The following is a 19,297-nucleotide window of genomic DNA, read 5'->3' as shown; positions in this document are numbered from 1 at the left end:
AGCAGATTTGTGGACTACATTCAAGAAGGAGCCATCTAATCTTATAGCAGGGACATCTGTGCATTCTTGCACCATAATCACAGTCTTCTTTACATTCACAGACATAAAGCAGAGCTTCCACACAGCAGCAAACTTGTCCATAAGCCTTAGAAAGTCAACTTGAGTATGTGCTATGAATGCCGCATCATCAGTGAATAAAAAATTACTTACAAATAAGTCCTCACGATGGCCCTTGGACCTGAGTAACGAGATGATGTAAACTTCCCCCATCAGCCCTGGTATATAAATGGATACCCAGGTTTGTTTTGCTGAAAGCTGCTTTGAGAAGCAACAAAAAGAATATACCACACAAGGTAGGGGTCAGAACACGGCCTTGATGAACTGCTCTTTGCACAAGAAAAGCATCTGATGTGCTTCCTCCAAATATTACACCACACTCCATATTGCCATGAAAAGTCCTGATCATCTTTTGAGAGTTTTGGAAGACTCCCTATCTACACTAGCATAGCATACAGTCCCTCCGTGTCGACTATGTCAAATGCCTAATTTAGGTCAATAAAACCAATGAACAATGGGGTCCTCTGCTTACAGCATTTTTCCTGAATTTCTTTGAGTGTGAAGCTCACATTGGTAGTAGATCACTGAGCACAAAACTCACAATGGGATTCATTGTATACAAGATCGAAAAGCCTCTCCAGTATGCCTAGTGCCACATGGGCAAAACCTTTCCCAATGATACTCAGTAGCAGAATTCCACAGTAGCCTTTACCTACGTAGAGTGATGACAGCATCACACATATCATGGAACACGGTACCCTCAACCCAACATTTCAATAAAAGGTTGGGAAGAGCGGAGTCAGTTTCGTAAATTCTGTGTGGATGTTGTCTTTAGTAGGGAATTTGCCAAACATAAGCTGCGAAACACCTCTCTGAAGCTGCTCCTTAGGAGGCATGGCCACTGGCTCATGGCAAGCTGACGACGAATTGCTCCTATTGTTTTTGGGCTGGTGTTGACCTGATGTGAACAGAGGTAGCCACAGTGTGTCACCCATCACTGCAATTGTCAATTACAATCTGTGATAACTGTTCCACTGTTGATCTTAACTGTGGCAGTAGGTATAGGCCTGATAGCAGTTTTGATACCCAAATACACACCACTGATATTTCCAGCATCGACACACTTCTGCATACTTGTGCAAAGTTTCTTGTATGTGCTAATGCAGTTACAGAATGTGTGCTGAATGACAGTCTTTGCTCTGCTTAGGTTCCTACACGAAGTCTGCAAGGGTTTGAATGCCAGTTGACAGCTGCCTTATGCTTAGAATAAAAGAAGGGATTTCAAGACATTACTGCATCACTATTCTCAAGGTACCAATCCAAGGAATTAGCTTTCAAAGTACCAAACACAGTACTGGTCGTTAACGGTAAGAATGGACTTTATTTTCAGCCAGTCTTCAGTGATGGCTGCATTTAGGTCCCAGGTGTCAACTTCTTCCCGAACTACATAACCAAATATTTCTACAGTTTCGGTAACAGAAGAGATGTTGAATTAAATTGATGAAAGGAGAAAATACAAAAGTGCACTAAATGAAGCAGACAAAAAATGAGATCGACAGGAAGTGCAAAATGGCCAAGCAGAGATGGCTAAAGGACAATTGTAAGGATGTAGAGGCATATATCTCTAGGGGTAAGATAGATAACTGCCTACAGGAAAATTAAAGAGACCTCTGGAGAAAAGCGAACCACATGTATGAATATCAAGAGCTCTGATAGAAACCCAGTTCCAAGCAAAGAAGGGAAAGCAGAAAGGTTGAAGGATTATATAGAGGGTCTATACAAGGGCGATGTACTTGAGGACAATATAATGAAAATGGAAGAGGATGTAGATGAAGACGAAATGGGAGATACGATACTGCGTGAAGAGTTTGACAGAGCACTGAAAGACGTAAGACAAAATAATGCCCTAGGAGTAGACAACATTCCATTAGAACTACTAATAGCCTTGGGAGTGCCAGCCATGACAAAAACTCTACCATCTGGTGAGTAAGTAGGCTGAGACAGGTGAAATACCCTCAGACTTCATTACTAACACGAATTCTTTACAGATGAATGGAAAAACTGGTAGAAGCAGACTTCAGGGAAGATCAGTTTGGATTCCGTAGAAATGTTGGAACACGTGAGGCAATACTGACCCTATGACTTATCTTTAGAAGACAGATTAAGGAAAGGCAAACCTATGTCTCTAGCATTTGTAGACTTAGAGAAAGCTTTTGACAATGTTGACTGGAATACTCTCTTTCAAATTCTTAAGGTGGCAGGGGTAAAATACAGGGAGCGAAAAGCTATTTGCAATTTGTACAGAAACCAGATGGCAGTTGTAAGAGTCGAGGGGCATGAAAGGGAAGCAGTAGTTGGGAAGGGAGTGAGACAGGGTTGTAGCCTAACATCAATGTTATTCAATCTGTATATTGAGCAAGTAGTAAAGGAAACAAAAGAAAAATTCGGAGTAGGAATTAAAATCCACAGACAAGAAATAAAAACTTTGAGGTTCGGCAATGATATTGTAATTCTGTCAGAGACAGCAAAGGACCTGGAAGAGCAGTTGAACGGAATGGATAGTGTCTTGAAAGGAGGGTATAAGCTGAACATCAGCAAAAGCAAAACGAGGATAATGGAATGTAGTTGAATTAAATTGTTTGTTGTTGAGGGAATTAGATTAGGAAATGAGGCACTTAAAGTAGTAAATGAGTTTTGCTATTTAGGGAGCAAAATAACTGATGATGGGCGAAGTAGAGAGGATATAAAATGTAGACTGGCATTGGCAAGGAAAGCGTTTCTGAAGAAGAGAAGTTTGTTAACATCGAGTATAGATTTAAGTGTCAGGAAGTCGTTTCTGAAAGTATTTGTATGGAGTGTAGCCATGTATGGAAGTGAAACATGGACGATAAATAGTTTGGACAAGAAGAGAATAGACGCTTTCGAAATGTGGTGCTACAGAAGAATGCTCAAGATTAGATGGGTAGATCACATAAATGAGGAGCTATTGAATAGAATTGGGGAGAAGAGGAGTTTGTGGCACAACTTTACTAGAAGAAGGGATTGGTTGGTAGGACATGTTCTGAGGTATCAAGGGATCACCAATGTAGTACTGGAGGGCAGCGTGGAGAATAAAAATTGTAGAGAGAGACCAAGAGATGAATATAATAAGCAGATTCGGAAGGATGTAGGTTGCAGTAGGTACTGGAAGACTAAGCTTGCAAAGTATATAGTACCATGGAGAGCTGCATCAAACCAGTCTCTGGACTGAAGACGACAACGACAACGATCTTGAATATGGCCATAAAAATTCTCTTTGCAGAACATGCATACACCATATATCTTTATTATTTGTGCAACTTCACATTATTTGAAACATCAAATTACTGCTTTGATATCACATGGAGTAAACACAGTGAACACCTATTAATAATGTAAACTGATTGTAATAACTATGTAAGTGCTGTGCTAATTCAAGGATATTATTCTCCTGTTGCAGACAATAAATCAAGAATATTAAGCTTTTGTGCACAGTTCTTCATATGAGGAAAGATTGGGAAGTAATGCACAATAATTTTACCTACTTTTTTACAGTCACCAATATTCTCAACATATTTCTCCCATCCCAGTACCAGTTTCAATATGCACTGTTCTTAGAAGTCCATTCGGTTGGAGTACAGCTATCTGAGGACTGCTTCCACATCGGTCACAAAAGTGTTGGCCAGCCAGGAGTTTCTTCTTAGGACCAAAAAGATTAAAGTCTTGTCTGGACTGTATGGTGGATGCTGGGGCACCTCCTACCAAATTTTGTTATTTTCTTCCAAACAGGTGCAGCAATATGGGGGTGAGCATTGTTATGAAAAAGTTTGACACTGTCAGCATTAGTGTCGAGGCGTTTGTTACAAAGGATATGACACAACTTAATGAAAGTTTTAATGTAGGCTGAAGCATTCACAGTGGTCCCAGTAACACACCATGCATATCTCAGGAAACTGTTACAACCACTTCCGTAAGAGACTGAGTCACTCTGAATTTTTCTCATACTGGAGAACCAGAAAAATTTCTTCCACTCCACAGAGGCCTCCTTGGTTTTGGGTGTGTAGTGGTATGCCCATGACTGATCACCAGTGACTATTCAGAAAGTCATGTCATTCTGTGGTGTAATGCATTAACTGGTCCAAGCTTGTCATCATTCGCTGGCCCGAATTGTTGTCTATCAGGTTCTTAGGCACCCAGCAAGCACTAACTTTACAAAATTTTGTGTTGTGAAAACTACTGTAACCCACACCACAGGAAATGTTTAACCACTGCGATAAAGTTTGGAATTGTACACACTGATCGTTCAGAACTGCTGCCTCAATGGAGGAGTGTGGCTACCGTATTTACTCGAATCTAAGCCGCACTTTTTTTCCAGTTTTTGTAATCCAAAAAACCGCCTGCAGCTTAGAATCGAGTGCAAAGTAAGCAGAAATTCTGAAAAATGTTGTTAGGTGCCGCCGCAGCTAACTTCTGCCGTTGAATATATGTAGCGCTACACAGGCATGCTTTGCAGGCACAAAGATAAATACTGGCGCCAAAACCTCTGCGTCAGTAAAAAAAAAAAAAAAAAAAAAAAAAAAAAAAAAAAAGAAGAAGAAGAAGAAGAAGAAGAAGAAGAAGAAGAAGAAGAAGAAGAAGAAAGAGAGAGAGAGAGAGAGAGAGAGAGAGAGAAGAAGAAGAAGAAGAAGAAGAAGGTGTAAGACGAGCTTTTTTCTCCGCCCCGAGTTTTGACCACTGCATTTTCCTACATTATCCAACGAAATAAATACAAATTCCGTGTTGTTTGTCTTCGAATGTAGCAGCACTTCAATGTACTACGAAAATCCGACTGGCGAGACTATTTGGGATGTGTGTCAATATGGCCAACTCTACGTTCTAAATACTTTCCTACCTGTGAGAAGAGATGGTTGCTAATAGTAACTTTTATGAATTGCGAATCGCATGCAGTGTTCTCTTCAACATAAAAATAATACGAATATAAACATTTTTCCGTGTATTCTTTCGTGTTTGCTGCTATCTCATTTAAATCCTGTCTGCCTAATAACCTACGGAACTAGTGTGAGACAGCGGCAAATGCGGAAGAATATACATATCATGTCATGTTTATATTCGTATTATTCTTATGCCTAATAGTGATACAATCAGAAATGAAGCACGGCAATTGACTGGATTTTTAAATCTAAGATGACTAATTTCTGTGCAGAATGTAATGTACAAAAGAGGCGTCTGCAAAGATTTTCAAACGTAGAAAAATTTCAGTTAAACTTTCGTTCAGAACATCTATCATACGCAGTCTATTATTTGGTTCTTGTTGATCATTATCAAAGAAAGCAGCAGTGTAAGTAACAACAAATAGCAGTCTCTTGCCATTGTTTCGCTAATGAGACAATTCCTCTCTTTTTTTTTATTGTAAGCGGCGGTAGCGCGCACAAAAGCAAGCCATGCCACGAGCGGCGACAGGTCGAAACACTTATTATCAGAATGCGACAAACAATGCGTGACACAGTACAATAATGCATTTTCAGCCTAGAGTGACGTAAACACCTATAACAAAAGAGAACGGCACGTATCAGATCAAAGAAAAATAAGCAACCGATTCAAACCAGATGAAGCACGCCTGACGCATAGCAATGGCTACCTGGTAAAGCTTAACTGCTAAGCTTACGACTCGAACCAAATTACTGTAGCTGTACCATCATTTATTCTACCTAAATTGTGTCTCATATTACAATAGACCAACTTTGTTTCGATTTGGAGGTGCGGCCTAAAACTTTTCTCTCCCCTTGAATTTCAAGTCCTAAATTTCAGGTGCGGCTTAGATTCAGGACAATTTTTTTTCCTTGATTTCGAGTCATTTTTCAGGTGCGGCTAAGATTCGAGTAAATACAGTAATCACTAAGGGTCACATGGCCTTCTTGGGAGAATGCACACAACCTGGAGACATCACTATGGTCCATACAGTCGTCCTCATACACACCATGCTTGTTCCTGTGAATTTCACTCTATTGATGTTCTTTGACTCACAAGTATTGAACCACACTCTGCTGCTCTTCCCAAGTTGACAACAGTAACATGCACATAATGTTTATTTTATAGTTCTGATTTCTCTCACTAGAGCTGCACATGAAAACAAAATATCCTCTGGCACAAACTACTTCATGAAATCTAAACATTCCAGCTGCAATACCTGTGGAGAAAAGAATTATTATACATTACTTTCCAATCCACCCTTGTATATCTCTTGTCCCTGTGTTTTTTGCTTACTGGAGGGCAGGAGGAGAGCCTCAATTACTGGGAAGCTATCCAACAAAACAAAATCAATTTTTTTATCACACGAGTAAAGAATATAATAAAATATAATGCTTGCATGAAGACATTAGTATTATAGTGTGTAACATTAAGACAATATTCTTTAATACATACATGGAGTCTGAAATTTTATTCTTTAGTAGTAGTACTCACTTATGTTTGCCCAAAATAGGACTAAGCCCCATAATTACAGATGCAAGTGCGGACTTTACATGCTGGTTTGGATCTGCAACTAGCTCCTTCACATATGGGAGGATGGAGTTCATAATTATGGTTTCTTGCTGGTACGGATCCAAATTCTGGCAAAAATCTCGCACCTTGTGAGCAGCAGCAGCACGTACTTCTGCTTCAGAGTCCTTTAACAAAAGCTGAAATGCTGGCACAAGATCTGTTTTTGTGATCTCTGGCCCCACAGCTTTCTGAAGCTATGAACAAGAAAAAAAAAAAGAAGAATTAATTGAGACACTGACACAATACAGTATGAGTACTGTCAGTCATGTACACAAAGAGTGGCCTTTCCTATACAGCGATTAATAAGCCCCACTGTATGCACAGCGGCAATACATGTGATACAATTTTGACTATCATTAACCACAGTGATACCAATGTTAGTAAATGAGACTAATTATGACTATCGTTAAGACAGCTGTTACACAGGGTACTGCCTTCTAAAATCTGCAACACTTTCCCATTCACCAATGTACGATTATCTAAGCAGGTACTATCAATCAAAGATTTCCATCCTTTCAGTAAGTCTTGCATGAGAACTATAAAAGACAATGTTTGTAATGCACAGCAGCTTCCGATCACACTTTGGGTTTAGAAATTTCTAAACAAAGTGACCCAAAACCAAATTGTGGCTGCCTGTCAGGAACATTCTGCATCACGTAATGGCTGTGATTATTCAAGAATGTCATTATTTGCCAAACAGCAATTATAAAATAATTGCACAAAACATTAAAAGAAGTGGACGAGACAAGTATAGAAAATGACAAATGGGAGGGCACGGGAAAGCAAGAATTACAAATTTGGGGGTGGAGGTGGGGGGTAAGGGAGAGGGGGCAGGCAGAAAGGCATCAGATGAATGGGGGATAGAAGAGATGACAATGTGTCCACCCTTCCTCGTCCATATTACGATGTCCATGGTGTGTAAAGGACCACCAACACCAAATACTAACTGTCTCCTTCTACCAGTTAAAACAGTTATATGATGAATAGTTTCACCAAAGTACATGGTTCTTACACTGTAGGTCTGAGAATATCACAATGTACATTTATAGTCTAAGCATTCAATTACAATCATTATACTGAAGCTCCAACATTAAACCACTTCTGTTTCACATACATACATCAGTGAATTTGTCAGCAACCATGTAACGAACTCTCCATGATGTATCGCCTGCGCACTGACGGAGGGTAGGCATAACAAGCTGTTCCACATCATCTTGCAGCTGTAGTAAAGTGGCAATGCTGACACAAGCCTCCACAGCCAGAAGCCGGACACTGTCCTACGGAAATAAGAGAAAGACTTAACAAACATTATAAAATGTGAGTTGATATATGTTTACAGTGACAAAAATTCTAGAATATACATGACAAACATAAATTAGGGTACATGACCGCACACACACAAACGAGGGTACGTGGCCGTACACGCACACACACCCCCACACACGCACGCACACACACACACGCGCGCACACACGCGCGCGCACACACGCACGCACACACACACACACACACACACACACACACACACTCACACAAAGGTAGGTGCCAAAACAAACAAATGAGGGTAGGTTCCAAAACAAACAAATGAGGGTAGGTGCCAAAACAAACAAATGAGGGTAGGTGCCAAAACAAACAAATGAGGGTAGGTGCCAAAACAAACAAATGAGGGTAGGTGATGAGGGTAGGTGCCAAAACAAACAAATGAGGATAGGTGCCAAAACAAATAAATTAGGGTAGGTGCCAAAACAAACATAAATGAGGGCATGTGATAAAACAAACACAAATGAGGGTATATGAACGAACACACACAAATGCAGGTACATGACCACACATCTGTAGCTGATACATGTGGCACTTAAGATTCATGAAGTTCCATGGACACCATCAAGGAGGACTTCCAGGGAAATCTGATGATTGAAGTTATACTGTATTTACTCGAGTATCAGATGAGCACTCCTTTTTTTAAGAGGCTCCTTCAGAAAAAAAATATTTTTAAAATATTCTGACTAATTAAAATTACAAAAGATTTTATTGATGAAGTATCTACCAAAAAGTTAACATTATACCTATTCTAAACTTCTTCTATTTATTGATCACCTACATTTTGATAATACTAGGAGAAATAAAATAAACAGAAACAAATGAATTAGATTAATTTTCAGACCATTTTCATTTCTACCTTCTGCAGTATATGGTATCACTATTTTTAATCATAATCATCAAAGCACAGCTGTGAAATTTGTATCTTTGTTGTCACAAATATTTGGGTGTTTCTTCTGATTATGTTGCTATTTCTGAGGTTTTTGTTATGCTGGGCCTGAGAACACAACTGTTTTTTCTGAACACATATTGGATTTCACTTCTATACTGATGTGAGAATGCTACAGTGTCTCTCACTTCCAAACATATTGCCTGTCTATCACTCTCTCATAGGCTGTGTAGAAGCAGCCGACAACCACTTTCATTCCCATCGTACGTCATGAGCATTGACAACACTGCAGCAGAAACGTGTTAAGTACACTACTGACCCCTCTCTAGACTTTTACTATCTCCTGAGAAATGTTAATCTTTTGTCCAATTTTTAAGTCAATACAATTTCGGCTACAATTGAATTCTGGCAAATTGCAGTATAAATGTGGTAGACATTCATAAAAAGCCAAATTGCGTGGAACAGATTCCCATGATTGGCAACGTGATGGAATTGGCTGTTAGCTCAGCCTAACTGCAATCATCCTAGCTCTCAGCCAAGCTGGTGTTACTGTTCACCTTCCAATCCTTACACAGTGCTGAGCTTGAGTAACTTGCCCAAAACAGATTACAGTATCTTCTAGTGTGCATGTCATACGTAACACAAGCAACTAATACATAAATAAAAGTTCGCAATTACAGTTCAGTCCCATTCTATGAATTTCACTCGCCCCAGGATCTACTGACATCTGTTGGTACTATTCCACGATGGGTCTTGCCACTGTAACTTATTCTCGCAATAATTATCATCACTTTAATATAATTTATTTCATTCTGCATTAATTTTCCTTCATGCTGCAACTGAATTTCACTATCTTGTTCTAGTTCTGACTAATAGTCAGTAACATTGTTTCCCATTATTATAATACATAAACAGTGACCAAATTTCTAATCTGCAATCCACTCAGTAGATCGTTAGTGTCTCTCGCAACTAAATAAAATACTGGTCTGGGTTCTGAATCAACTTAAGTGTTTTCGAAGGACAACATTTCTGTATTTGATTGTTATCATAACTTAAAAAGCGGCATTAATGTTTGTATACAGATCCATACATGTATGAGAATGTTTATTGCAAACCTGTTCAAATATTAAGTTTGTAAGGTGGCAGAATTTAATGCTGTTTCCTCCAGTGTTACACAAAATTTTCCAATTTTAATAAGAGCAATAGATTGATGTATGGCTAGTTCATAGTTTCTCATGTGTATCTTACACTTGCACCATGCAAATCAGTGTCCCATGATTGTTTGAGCAATGTCATAACTATATCAAGGACTTCAGTGTATCGGGAAATTTCAACCATGTTGGAAGACAGGTAGTGTTTGCCAAGCCTTGACCCTACGAAATCTTCAAAATAAATCTGCACACGACCTCAACAGCCAAAGCTTCATCTCTAAATGTAAGACAACCTCTATAAATTTAAGACTAGCACTAAATATCTACTAAACAAAGTAAAAACATGGATCTCAGCAACAATAGTTTAATTTGCAAATACAAGAGGACCCTGTGCTTTTACAATAACGAATTTGGAAATAGCCTTGTCTTATAATTGTGTAAATACAAACAATGGAAAATCCAGAATGGAATAATGACAATATTATGAAAAGGATAGATATTACTCACCATATAGTGGAGATGATGAGTTGCAGACATGCACAACAAATAAACCTAGATGCAAAACCAAACGCCCCCCCCCCCCCCCCCAATTTCAGTGTAGTCACAAGCATCGCTTATCCCATCAAATGCCAGGCCACCTGTGAAAGGAGTCATGTGATCTAGAAGCTAGGCTGCAACCACTGCGATGCGTTCTACATGGGTATGACAACCAACAAGCTGTCACGAATCCGCATGAATGGCCACCAACAAACAGTGGCCAAGAGAGAGATCTGACCCACCCACTTGTTGAGCACATTGGCCAACACAACATTCTTCACTTCAAAGACTACTTCACAACCTATGCCACCTGGATCCTTCCTATCAACACCAGCCTTTTTTAATTGGAAACTCACTCACCACGGACCTCAACCTTCATTTGCCACTGTCCTTCACCCACCCATTTCCGTCCCTGCTCCCATTCAAGAACTACTCACAGCCTTCTATTCCACCAACGCATCCAGAGTCTCTTCACTTTTCTCCTTTTCTGCTCCCTTTCCCTCACCCTTGCCCCCCTCCTTCCGTGTAAGCTCCCAACTACACCTAATTGTCCTACCCTGTCTCCACCATGTTCCTGTACTCTCCAACAAATAGCACTTTACTGTCCCCAACTCCTACTCTGTTATCCCTCCCCTTCCCCAGCCCAGCATGCTCTTCATCCTCGCCACCCGACTGCTGCTCTCATAACGCACAGTTATTCGCAGTCTGGCCGAGCTCTCTCTCTCTCTCTCTATCTCTCTCTCTCTCTCTCTCTCTCTCTCTCTCTCTCTCTCTCTCTCTCTCTCTCTCTCTCTGTGTGTGTGTGTGTGTGTGTGTGTGTGTGTGCGCGCGCGCGCGTGTGTGTGTACTTTAGATGAATGCCTTTTGGCCAAAAGCTGACCTGTTTAGCAGTCTTTATGCTGTGCCTGTCTGCAACTCACCATCTCCACTATATGGTGAGTAGCAATCAACTGTTTCATGATACTGTCAATTGTGTAAATACAGTGTATCAACAAAAGAGAACCAAGGTCTTCGAAACAATCTGAATGTGGTATTAACAATAAAGTATCACCACAGGAAAAGAGCGTGTGTGCGTGCTTGCACACGCACATGCGCGCGTGCCCACACACACATGCGCGCGTGCCACACACACACACACACACACACACACACACACACACACACACACACACACACACACACACACAAGTGCGCACGCATGTGCATGAATGTGCACACACACAAAGATCCATGCAAAGTTATGTTTGGATCTCTATTGTCAGTATTCCAGCACAAAAAGTGGTAACTTGATAACATGTCTTCGTACTATTACATGTTTCTATCTGCCACACACCAATCAGCTAGGTGAATAAGCCGTACTTACTCCACAAGACAATATTTTTTTCCAAGTTTGTCATTTGAAAACTACGGAGTCATCCTATATTCACATATTAACGTACTGCTGCTGAAGTCAACTTTTTACATAATGTAATAGATTGATATAGGTGTCATCTTAGATTTACTGATGGAGCTTGGGCTATTGAGATCACTTGTAAATATATTTTGAAGAATTCAGAATGGTAGGTAGGCCATATGATACTCATACTTGAAAAGGTTGGAAGGGCTGGAGAGTTCCCGACATGCAAAAGAGCTCGATACAGTATTGACCTTGCTCAATCACCTGACATTTGACTTGTGTGGCATTAGTGCAACTTATATGCAAGAGACTATGAACTAAACACCACAGCACTCTATTGCTCTGCTTAAAATTTGACAATTTTTTAAACACAGGAGAACATAGAATTTAATGCTATTATCTTACAAACTCTTGCTTTATTTCAATAGGTTTGCAATAAAAGTTCTCATACATGTGTGGATACCCTAAACCAACATTTATGATACTTGTTAAATAAAGTCAATACAGAAAGGTGAAAATGTTGCTCTTCAAAAAAACATTACTCGATTCTGACCGCAAGTACATGTTTTATTTGATTATGAGTCAAGTTTGTTGCAAATAAGAAATGCAGTCACTGTTCATGTATTAAAATACCGGGTAAAAACATTAATACTTTTTCATCAGCATTAGAACAGACTGTGACATTCAGAACAAGCATGAAAGAAAATGAATTCAGAATTAAATGTCTTAAGAAATCATATTAAGCTGACTATAACTGTTACCAAGACAATAAATTATAGCAACAATTCCTGATGTGGAGATAGTACCAACAGCTGTCACAAGAGCATGGAATGAAGAAAGTTTGAGAATTTTACTGCATTGTGATTGCAATCTTATTTATGTATTAGTTTGTGCTGTTATCTATGACCTGTACCCTAGAAGATATTAGTCCATGTTTCACAGTTGCTAAGGATAGCATTACAGAAGGGTTAGAGGGGGAACAGCAACACCAGCTTGGTTGAGAACTAGGATGGGTGTGAGGAGGGGATTCGTGAATAGCCAGCAAATTATGTCATGCTGCCAACAATTGAAACCTATACTGCTGCTGTTTGGCTGAATCCATCTGAAGTGCTTTAAAATTGGACAAATACACAACAACAGTATATATTTATGCCGGAGAAGGTAAAATTCTAGATAGGGTATAATGGTGTACTTACACAACAACATTGGTGATGCTCACCATGAGGTGTAACTGGTACGAAATGGGGAGTGCCAGCTGCTGTTTCTGCGCACTCAATGAGAGAACGGTGGGCAGACAATAGGTTTCAAAGCAAGAAACATTGTAACATTTTCACACCAGTATAGAACCGACATCCGATAAGTATTCAGTAAGAAAGAACTGCGGTCTCAGGTTCCACTATAACCACCTCATATGGCAACGTATTTGGAAGAAATGGCGAGAGGTTTGTCACAACGAAGGTATAAATTTCACAACTGTGCTAATAGGACAACAATGATAAAATACTCATACCACAAATGACAGACTTTGTAAGCAAAAATGTAGTGAAGATAAAAATTACTGTAAGCCATCTCGTATTATTTTATTTCTTCTGCGTTTAAAAAAGGTATAATGCTGACATCTTAGGCAGATACTTGGTGTCGGTAACACAACTGGTAATTCTGATTAATCTGAATACGTTAAAACTAAATTTTTCTTGAGGAGACACTTAAAAATTGGGAGTTATCTTATATTCGTGATTGTCTTTTACTTGGGTAAATTGGTACATTTTTTTCTTATTTTTGTTTCTTGTGAATGAACTGTGTAGAATAAGAGATCAGATTTCTAAAATCAAAAACAATTTGAAATTGGGTTTCACTATGAAAATAGAACATACGTAAGACACAGTACACTGATTTAGTGAATTACTAATAACATGTCAATGATGACATGAATTTTAAGTTTGTTGAATTTACCATCCCTCTTCACATGACAACTGTATGTTTCCAAACAGACAATGTTTAGGTTTCCAAAGTGTGATTATTTCTTTCAAATTATGTCCAACATTCTTAGAAGTACAGCAAAATTGGCTTGATAATATTCAATATAAAAACACAACTGCCTGTCACGAGTAGTGGATAGTGAAGCAATGTCATAATTTGTCAAGCTGAATATAGTAACCGTAATATTGGTATTTTGCACCACATTATTATATTATATGTATATGTGGTATACATACTCATATGGCACTCAACACTGAAAATTTTGTAAATTTATGAATGAAAATCTTACTTGTATGTCAGATTATCCGATTCAAGCAGCACAAGAACGAACATGCACCAACATGAACAATTTACAAGTTATTTTCTCCTCATCATGAAGAGTGTAAAGTACCACATTATCGAAGCTGTGTGTGAACCCAGTCACTGCATGAACTAAGTCTGTCACTTAGCTACATTTGACTACAACCTGGCTCTTACTGTTTTGTAGTTTAAGCACAGATGGAACAGCAGAAAATGTGTTTAAAGACAGCTATGATGGACTACTTGCTGTCAAGATTAGGTGAAAGAACACACTAAATCAAAAATCAGGGCTGAGCAGGATAATTTTCCATCAGGTCAAATGTTTTATTTATACTTGCAAAGACTTCAAGTGTTCCAAGTGTGCTCTTGTAGTTCAACTTTGCAATTAACATTTACTCAGATTCTTCTTTTATGTACTTACTATTGTATCGAATGTTTGCGCGCACGCACGCACACACACGCGCACACACACACACACACACACACACACACACACACACACACACGCGCACGCGCACGCACACACACACGCACACGCACAACCTGTGCCCCTATATTACAGTATGTCAGCTGCACACCCAACGCCATGATTGCAGTTCGAGACGTGACCTTGAAAGGAGTGGGGGCAGCAGTTGTGTTGGCTGAGTGGGTAGAGGGAGAAAGAGGCTGTAAACAGGAAGAGAGGTTGGAGATGGGTAGCTCAAAGGGAGGCAGCAGGTTTTTTTGGCTACAAATGCGAGGGGGGGGGGGGGAGGGGGGGGGGGGGGGGAATTGCATGAGCACGGACTACGCAAGTGATACCCGGACACCGGAGGAGAAGCTGTTGGGTAGAGAGTGTGAAGAGTTTATTAGTGGAGACTGGGGCCAGGAGGTTTATGAGAGCAAAGGGTGTGTTGCAAGGGTAACTCCCATCTGTGTAGTTCAGAATGTTGTGTTCCACTGCATGTTGCGCCACAGGTTGGTCACTTTAGTGTTGGGCACAGTTCGGCATTGGCTGTTCATTCTGCTCGACAGCTGGTTGGTTGTTAGGCGGCCATAAAAAGCTGTGCAGTAATTCCAGCAGAGTCTGTATATGGCATGGTTGCTTTCACAGGTGGCCGTGCCTCTGGGAATGGATCAGACAAGCCTATGATGAGACTGAAATACAAAGTGATGGATAGGTGAATAGGGAAGTTTAAAAATGAACACAGTGTTAATTTTTAAAGTACCTCTTGCCAGACCACTGTTCTCCATGAGAAATTAGTGAATTGGGCAGGTCTTGCACCTATGTTTTTCACATGGGTATGACCCCTATGACAAGAGGCAGGGAGTGGGAGTGGCACTAGGGATGGACCAGGATGATTTGTAGGATGGGTGGGTGATGGAACACCACTTTCGGAGGGGTACCAAGTACTTAGGGTAGGATGCCCCTCATTTCTGGAGGTGATGATAGAAGCCCTGACAAAGAAACAATTTAGTCCAGAATGATCTTGGGTGATGAGGCAGGCACTCCTTTGTAGCTGATTTTTGGGGGTGATGAAGGATTATGAGTGTGAGGTATGGCACACGAAATCTAACTTGCAGATTAAGTTTGGGAGTAGTGCCTGTCTGTGAAGGCCTCTCGACACCTACAACATTCCGGGCCAGAAAATTCTCGTACTAAAAATATGCCATCCATGGATGGCCAGGCTGTATGAGAGAGCATTTTTGCAAGTGCAGCTACCAGAGAGGTGGAGGTCAATGTCCATGAAGATGGCACAGTTGTGATGAGGAGGACCAGGTGAAGCAGGTGGAAGAAGCTGAGGTTGTGTAGGGATGAGGATACAGTGTCTTGGTGTCGGTCTTCAGTCCACATCAGGAAAGGGCCATCAATGAACCTGAACCAGACAAGGGGTTCGGAGTTTTGGGCAGCTAGGAACGTTTCTTGAAGGCCCATAAAAGGTTTGCACAGGAGAGAGGCAATGGGTCAGAAGTCTGAAGGACATAGGGACAGGTAGAGTTCAATAGTAGCAAGGTCATGGGCATGAGGGACATTGGCGTATAGGGAAGTGGCATTAACAGTGATAAGTAGGGATACAGGTGGAAATGTGAGTGGGTATGGTGAAGTGTCAGTGAAGAGGCTATCATCTTTGTTTGAGAGGCTAGACTTCAGACAATTAGTTGGAGGTGCTGGTTGACAAGAGTGGAAATTCTTCCAGAGGGAGCATAATGACCAGGTCAATGGGGTGTCCAGGATTGTTGGGGGTCGTGAATTTTGTGGGGCATGTAGAAGGTGGATGTGCGGGGTGTCATTGTGATGGGGAGAGAGATGGTCTTGGGGGAAAGTTCTACAAACGGCGTAAGGATTTCAGTGGGGATTGGAGGTTCTGATGAACTTCTGGGATGGGATCACTATGGCAGTGCTTGTATGTGGAACAGGACAGTTGGCATACACCTTCTGTCAGGTAGTCACTCCTGATTCACCATGAAGGTGGAGCCTTTGTCTACAAGGAAGATGGTCAGATCAGAATCTGTATTGAGGCTGTGAGTGGTCAAGGTCAGTGTTCTCGGTAAGGGATCTGGGTAAGGATGGTGAAGCCAAGTTGGAGGTAAGGAAGTTTTGGAAGGTGACCATGGGCTGCATGGATGGGAGGATCACAGTAAGATGGTTGTATATACAGGGAGAGGGAAGGTTCAATGTTGGCATTAGATTGGCTTTGGCTGGATGGAGTGGTGGCAAAGAAATATTTCCACTGAAGAGATCAGGAGAAGGAGAGACAAGTCCAAATGTTTAAACTTGGACTTGGGTTGAGTGGTCTCCTTTCCTCCTAAATTATTTCATTCTGTCAGAACTTTCCTCACTATGTTTGTGTGTGTGTGACCCACCAAGATGCTTGCATTAGTATGCTGCTTCAGAGATTGGGGGAGGCACACCAGCCCCTGACAAATCTGCCTGTCACATTAACAAAATATTCATCACATATGGCATAAATTCAAAGAAATAGTATCGGCAGCAAAGAGATTTATATCAAACTAACAAGAGACGGAACTCGCCCCCTATGGTACACAGAACAGGTCAGAACACTGTTGCAGAAGCAACAAAAAAGCATTAAAAATTCAAACAAATACAAAATTACAGTTTTCTGAAATTCCACATCTAAATAGGTGAATACTAAGCCAGTAACCACATCCCACCTCAGTTACATGATTTGCAAACCTTTAGAAAACATTTGCACACTCTTACATTGGATAACACTACTACACACATACAAGTGGGATACATAAATTCTTTACCACCAGAAGAGCAAGACTACAGGGAGGGGGAAGGTTGGGGATGGGGATGGGAAGGGCACTCAGCCTCCTCCCCCCCCCCCCCCCTCCCCACCAACACTGTCAAATCCAATAACTAACATGCCGACCCCATGAAGATATGGGGAGAAAGCCATGAAAATTAAACAAGTTTGCACGTGTGTGTAAGAATACGAAAATTGTTAGGTTTGTGTGTTTTATGGGTAATCCACTTACATAAGTGTGCAATTACATTGCTGTTCCCCAATACTGTGGACAGCACGAAGGAATATCAATTACATGGAAAATTCAAAGATCTTGTTGCACACTGTTGAGCTTTAAACATAATTATTTTGCTAGTGTAACTGCATTACAAAAGATGTTAAAATTAACTACTTTAAAAAGAAGGTAATCACCAAAGACTAAACAGCAATTTATTTATGTAGATGATACACACATTCACACAGGGTGAAGTGACAGTACGCAGTGTTACTGCCAAACAACAATGCCAGTCAATGTCTGATTATTGTGCCATTGCCTCTACATTCTATACACAGTACTTATCATGCAAAGTAGTTTAACACTTACTGCACCATCATAAACAGTACAGAACAGCTTACTCTCCATCTTGCAAGTAATTATTCATACCACATACGATGGTGAGATTGTGCTAATAATAAGATAAAAGACTAACATCATCTGGGATCTCAACTGATGTCAACAGATGACACTAGGCAATTAGTCCTTTATACATAACTTTTGCATAAATTGCATGGAATCTTGGAAACTAGTTTGGCAACTGGACTTACACTCACTCATATTCAGGGTTTCCTCCCCATATGCTCTCCTCAATACAAAAGAAGACAAAAATTCTCCCAAACTAAAATATGTTGAAATTTTTTTGTGGTTTCCATATTGCCGTAACCTAAGTCAGTACTTAATGGTCAAAAACAGGTCACTGCACACGTAAAACCTCACAAAACATTTCTTGGCTTTTATTTTCATTGATTTGTCTTGTAAAAAAAGTGTAACAGTCTAACAAAATTGGAATTTCCCTTTGGTCTTCATTTCTGCACTAATTTCTTGTGTAGTCAAGACAATATTTTGTCTGCACGTAAGTATTATTTAGTTACAGCTTTTATATTACAAGAATTATGCAGAGAAAAATTTTCTAAGTTGCAAAAAAGGAAATAATTCAAAATATATAAAGGAAAAGAGTGTACCTGTTCATCTTGTGCCAAGTTCACAAACATTGGAATGAGATCACATTTCAAATACTCCACTTCAACCACTCTCGCAAATTCGCCCAGTTTGCTAGCAGCCGCTCGTCGCACCATGGGAGTATCATCTTGACACAAGTTACGAAAATGATGGCGTAGATCCGCTGTGCAGAAATGAAAAAAGAAAAATCACATTTCCGTTTTAAAGCTGATGACCCTGTGCTTCCCATAATCTGTAAAAAAATCTAACTAATTCAAAAGGAAGGCAAATTTTGCTACTTAATGCGCATAATTATGCAAAAACATTGCATAGATCAAACTTTTGCTTCTGTGCACACAACAAACTGAGGCTATTTCAATGCATAGCAAAGTGTAACACTGAAATATATACCAAATCCAGTTGTTTTCAAGTTGTTACTGATTAAGCCTTGCTTTCCAACATTGAACAAAACAATTTTATTAACAACAAAGTTACAATAAATATGTTTACTTCAAGAGAACTTGAGAACTGCCGCATTAAATGCTGTCACACAATTAACAAAAAATTAAACTATCTGTACGACATCATGATCTGTAACATGACTGTTCAACTGAACCATGGTTTCCCAATAACGCATCAACAGTATTTTTGTACAAATATTTT

The 19,297-nt window shown here is 40.1% G+C and overlaps 1 protein-coding gene across 1 annotated transcript in view; it reads right to left on the bottom strand.

Moving 5' to 3' along the window:
• The window catches only part of LOC124802878 (serine/threonine-protein phosphatase 2A 65 kDa regulatory subunit A alpha isoform), a 117,040-nt gene that overhangs the window by 44,590 nt on the left and 53,153 nt on the right, over positions 1–19,297 (bottom strand). The window contains exons 4-6 of the mRNA XM_047263922.1: positions 18,658–18,818; positions 7,734–7,892; positions 6,538–6,809 (exon numbers count right to left, since the gene is read on the bottom strand). Of these exons, the coding sequence (XP_047119878.1) occupies positions 6,538–6,809; positions 7,734–7,892; positions 18,658–18,818 (592 nt within the window). The remainder of the gene's footprint in view (positions 1–6,537; positions 6,810–7,733; positions 7,893–18,657; positions 18,819–19,297) is intronic.

Source organism: Schistocerca piceifrons, chromosome 6 (assembly GCF_021461385.2).
Source record: "Schistocerca piceifrons isolate TAMUIC-IGC-003096 chromosome 6, iqSchPice1.1, whole genome shotgun sequence".
Lineage (NCBI taxonomy): Eukaryota > Metazoa > Arthropoda > Insecta > Orthoptera > Acrididae > Schistocerca > Schistocerca piceifrons.
The sequence above is the reverse complement of the archived record's forward strand: the minus strand, read 5'-3'. Positions and strand labels throughout refer to the sequence as shown.